At 29.8% G+C, this 4,839-nt stretch overlaps 1 protein-coding gene across 1 annotated transcript; it reads right to left on the bottom strand.

Moving 5' to 3' along the window:
* Nucleotides 1-2,256: 2,256 nt before the first annotated feature.
* Nucleotides 2,257-4,338, bottom strand: LOC136078887 (uncharacterized). Its single transcript, XM_065794704.1, has 2 exons — nucleotides 4,279-4,338; nucleotides 2,257-2,682 (listed from the first exon to the last, which is right to left on the bottom strand). Exons 1-2 carry the CDS (start codon nucleotides 4,336-4,338, stop codon nucleotides 2,257-2,259), a joined length of 486 nt encoding a protein of 161 aa, XP_065650776.1.
* Between the last annotated feature and the right edge of the window lie 501 nt (nucleotides 4,339-4,839).

Here is a 4,839-nt window from a genome sequence, read left to right as displayed (position 1 = left end):
GAAAAAATTAAAAAATAATGCATTAAGGTCACCACAATTTGCATATGTATGTCATTATCCCTATTTATTTAAGGATTTTCACATATATAGCTATGAGTTATTAAAATATATTTATTACGAAGAAGTAACATCGTTTATAACTTCACCCCACAAAAAAATAACTTTAGATGATCGATTTGTATTCACATTCGATGATATCATTGCGATGAATATTTCAAATTCTGTTTCTTCTGACGATAAAGCAATTACGCGGTTAAACATTTTCATTGGAGGTTATCTCAAGGATCTTGATCTGAGCAATACATTAATTACAGGAAGTGCACTCACTGCTTCTGTTATAAGGTCATTAAATGAACGAAAATATTATGATTTTGGTGAAACTGGATATGCGACATATATCGGAGCACATTATCCGAATGTAATAAATATTCTCGATCCTCGAGATAAAAATATGTATCAAAATATTACAAATATTATAAAAGATTATCCGGAAGAAGTTATTCTTTAATTTGTGACTAATTTTTGTGACACCAAAAAAGTAAAAATAACATTATTTGCAGTACAAGAAACTCATTATTTTGAAACGAAAAAATATGCCTGCGATTTCGATGTCATCAAAGGGGCAGATGTAAATTTTATATATTGACGTCGAAACAGATGAACAATTCGATCAAGTAGTTCTCGAACATTATAAAAGTTATTAATAAACATTATCCGGATGCGATACTCACTAAATCGTCCAATGAATGGAACATAACTGACATCGAAAATTTATATTTTCGCAATGTAACGATGATTCGAGGTACATTTAATGATGTTGCGAGACATCCAGTCAGTGTTACTAGTGTCGCATATACAGGTAAACAGCAACAATTTATTATGACATCGCGTTTTGTGCGTACGATGCAGACTGATTATTTATATTATTATCCGTGCAAAGATGGAGAATTTTTAATGAAAACGATTTGTAAATATAGAAGACGAGGGTTTTATTCAGATAATACACCGATCACGTTCCAAGATACGGATAAATTTTTGCAATTTCCGGCACTTTTCGGGAAAGATTATTTTAATGTAAATAATAATGATATCGAATGCATGACATATAATAATCACGTAATCGAAGGCAAGATTCAAAATTTTTATTAACATATGCGGAAAAACCTATTATATTTTTCATATAGTTTCTACTATTTTATTGGAATTTTATAAAAAATATGGATATAATGATCGAATAAATTTGAATCATTTTTATATAGTAAGTAACTTAGTCGTAAAAGATTCGAGTTTTAAAAATGTCTGAAAAGATACCTGCAGAAGAAGCACCAGTTGAATTAACACCAGCTGAAGAAGCAGCATCAAAGCTAAGGGCTGCAATAATGGCAACAACAGCACTTAGTGATGGGGAAGCATTATCTAAAGATCCAGATGAAAGCTCTACTGATTCAGATGATCTTGATACAATATCTGTATTTAAATCTGATTAACTATGTTTTAAGATTACACACGGTAAATGTAAAAAAGATTGAACCTTCATTCATGTTGATGATAAGTTTGAACGTGAAGTAGTAAAGGAATTAACAAGATTAAAAGCAATGGAAATCACAAACAGAACAATTTGCATGCACGACTTCAATGTAAGTGGATGCAAACATGGTGTTAATTGCAACAGATTACATCTCGTTGAGGCATTGACAGTTGATCACTCCAAACGAGAGGTCTATAAAGCGTTATCAGCTATAACTAATACAAAAACTAAATCTACAAAAACAGTAAAAGACGTGCACCACAAAAAACACGTTGAAACTGTTGAGTGTAAAAACAAATGTAAAGAATGTCTTTGTAAATTTCATATTATGACTAGCACAAAAGAATTATTAGCTGAAATTAAATCTTTAGAAACTGCTGTGTCAAAATTGACAACAAAAACGTTGCAACATTGTAATATTGGATGCAAAGAAGATATGGCAGATATGCAAAAATCAATTAATATTTTAAAGAAAAATATAATGATAGTTAAAGGAAAAGTTAATATTGTATCTTGTTTAGATATGTCTTAAACTTAAAGGACTGGACCGAAATAAGGACACGGAAACGGAAAAATATGGATGATGTCACTGGAAATTTTAAACATGATTTGAGTCGCTTCTCATTTGCTCTATCAGATGTCACAGTTATTTTATTGCAATGAAACGTTGTAACATTGTTATTTTTTATATGGTAATGTTCGATCAATGTTCAAAAAAATAATAACAATTATTTTATTCTTAAGTAGAGATCATCATCATTTCTGTGATCTACACATCTTTCTTTTTTTCCGCCGAATAAACCATATGATGCGTACTTCTTGCAAGTATCAACTTCACATGCTTGATAAGCTCTACTATTTTCGGGTTTGCAATCTTTACAATATAAAATACTTTTTGTTCCTGGTTCGCAGAAACTTGCGAATTTTTTATAACACTTTATACATCTTTTGGATTTGATGCTGATAATACAATCTTTTTCGCGATGTTTCGTACATGAGATGATGCCCGAAGGAGATTTAAACCATGGATAATTTTTACAATCTTTTGCTGAACATTTTTTTCTCCGTATAAGAACATGATCTACTTCTTTATGTGTAGGGCATGTTAACCATGGACCTTTAACAGTTAATCCGTATATTGCCGGATTAGTACACTTTATACATATATGTCGATTTATATTTACATAATTTATATTATCATTTATAGTCTTATTAATTAATTATAATTCTTTTTAAAACCGCAAACATGTAACAAATTGATGTTTGCGCCGCCAGCAGAAAACAAGATATGTAATAATACTTGGTGCGTATTATTATTTATTTACAAGTGAATTATGAGAATAATATATATACATATAGATTGCATTATTATATACCTTTTTTTTTGCTACGCGGCGGTTATTTAAATGTAAAATAGCCAATACATTATTAAGACATTATTAAGCACTGTTTTCTTCTCGCGCAATATGCGGCGAAGATAGTGTAATGTTATATATTTATTTTGTTTTACCAACTTTCGTTAAGAGCTAACACTTCTCACATTTCCTTCGCTGCGCTTATCTATCTTATTTAATTCCTAATTTAAAGCATCATATAATGTAATTATATTCGCGAGGAGGAAATGAAGAATCATCAGGATAAATATATTGATTTATATAGCATTCCAATCTATTTGGCGGCGCTATTTCGTTGCTCAATTTAGAATGGGAATTGTATAGCAGATTTAATATATAATAGCTTGCATACACAAATTCAATTGAACTGTTTTGCAGCAGTATCTAATCATAGCGGCATTACTTGATTTTCAATATATCTGATATCTAGATCCGCCAAATAATACTAAGTGCATCTTAGTTTATAAACTCTGCATTGCATATGGTGTTTACATTTAGATCAATCATTTTTTCAATCTTAGAAGCGCTTATTTTATTTGTTAAAGCCTGTAATAATAATTACAAGCCATAAACTTATTTAATGATTAAGCGCCAATTTCAAATTGATAAACATAAAAAAATATTTGAATTTATTTTTCTCGAAAACGATTGCAGATTTGCAGACTAGCTTACTACTTGTTTATTTCTTAGTACCAAATTTACTAACACACCAACTCACCGTAACAAATTATCACTCAGCTTACTGCATGGACTTTGTAAACGCAAGTCTCATAACCTGAGAAAGTTTCAGAATATATAAATTATTTAGTCGGGTTTAGTCCAAAATTTAATAACATATCTGTACCCTGTCTAACCGCATGAACTTTCTTAACATATATTTATGAACCAAACGAACATAATCAAATTAATTTATTTATGTATTCAAATATGTTTAAGAACCAAACGACCATAATCAAATTAATTTATTTTTCTTGAAGACGATTGCAGATTTACAAGCACACTACTTGTTTATTACATAAAAGCAAATTTACTGACACATCAAAACACACATAATGAGACGATATCGCTCAAGTCATTGCATGGACTTTGTTAACGCAAGTCTCTGAACCCGAGCAAGTTTCAGATTATTTAAATTATTTAGTCGGGTTTCGTCCTAAAATTAATAACATATCTATACCCTGTCTAACCGCATGAACTTTGTCCACGCAATTTCAGACCTAGAGAATATCGAGTCGAGTTGTGCCTAACATGGTTATGAACCAAACGAACATAATTAAATTAATTTATTTTTCTTGAAAACGATTGCAGATTTACTAGCACACTACTTGTTCATTACTTAATAGCAAATTTACTAACACAACAAATCGAACATAATGTAACGATATCACTCAAGTCACCGCATGGACATATATACATATTTATATGTATATGTATCTATGAATATATATATATGTATATATATATATATATATATATATTTATATATATATATACATGTATATATATATATATATATTAGTAGTAGAAAATCACTTAACAAAAATTTTTTTTTTGTTAAGTGATTTTCTACTACTAATATAATTGCTCTGTTCTTTTAAGAACATTGAGCACTCTATTGTGTAGAATACTTTTTAAAGTTGTTTATATATATATATATTTATATATATACATATATATATATATATATATTTATATATTACATATTTATAAATGATTAGGGGTCGTCCATAAAGTACGTACTCCAAAAATTTTGAAATTTGACCCCCACCCCCTCCCACTTGTTGCCATGCGTACTTTTATATCCCCCCCCCCCCCCCTTAAAAGTACGTTCGTTTCTCAAATACCCCCCCCCCCCTCGAAAAACCCCCCTCCCATCCCTTCTATTTTTTTTTCTCAATAAAAAAGTTTATTTAAAAA

The sequence above is a fragment of the Hydra vulgaris genome, chromosome 03 (genome assembly GCF_038396675.1).
Source record: "Hydra vulgaris chromosome 03, alternate assembly HydraT2T_AEP".
Taxonomy (NCBI): domain Eukaryota; kingdom Metazoa; phylum Cnidaria; class Hydrozoa; order Anthoathecata; family Hydridae; genus Hydra; species Hydra vulgaris.
This window is presented reverse-complemented; position numbering and strand designations above follow the sequence as displayed.

Excerpts from the sequence above, each read along its gene's own strand:
- LOC136078887 (XM_065794704.1), bottom strand. The coding sequence starts at position 4,338 with ATGTATATATGTCCATGCGGTGACTTGAGTGATATCGTTACATTATGT. Across the intron at positions 2,683-4,278 it reads CATTATGTTCGATTTGTTGT|TGTACTAATCCGGCAATATA; the intron begins GTTAGTAAATTT and ends ATATGTATAAAG.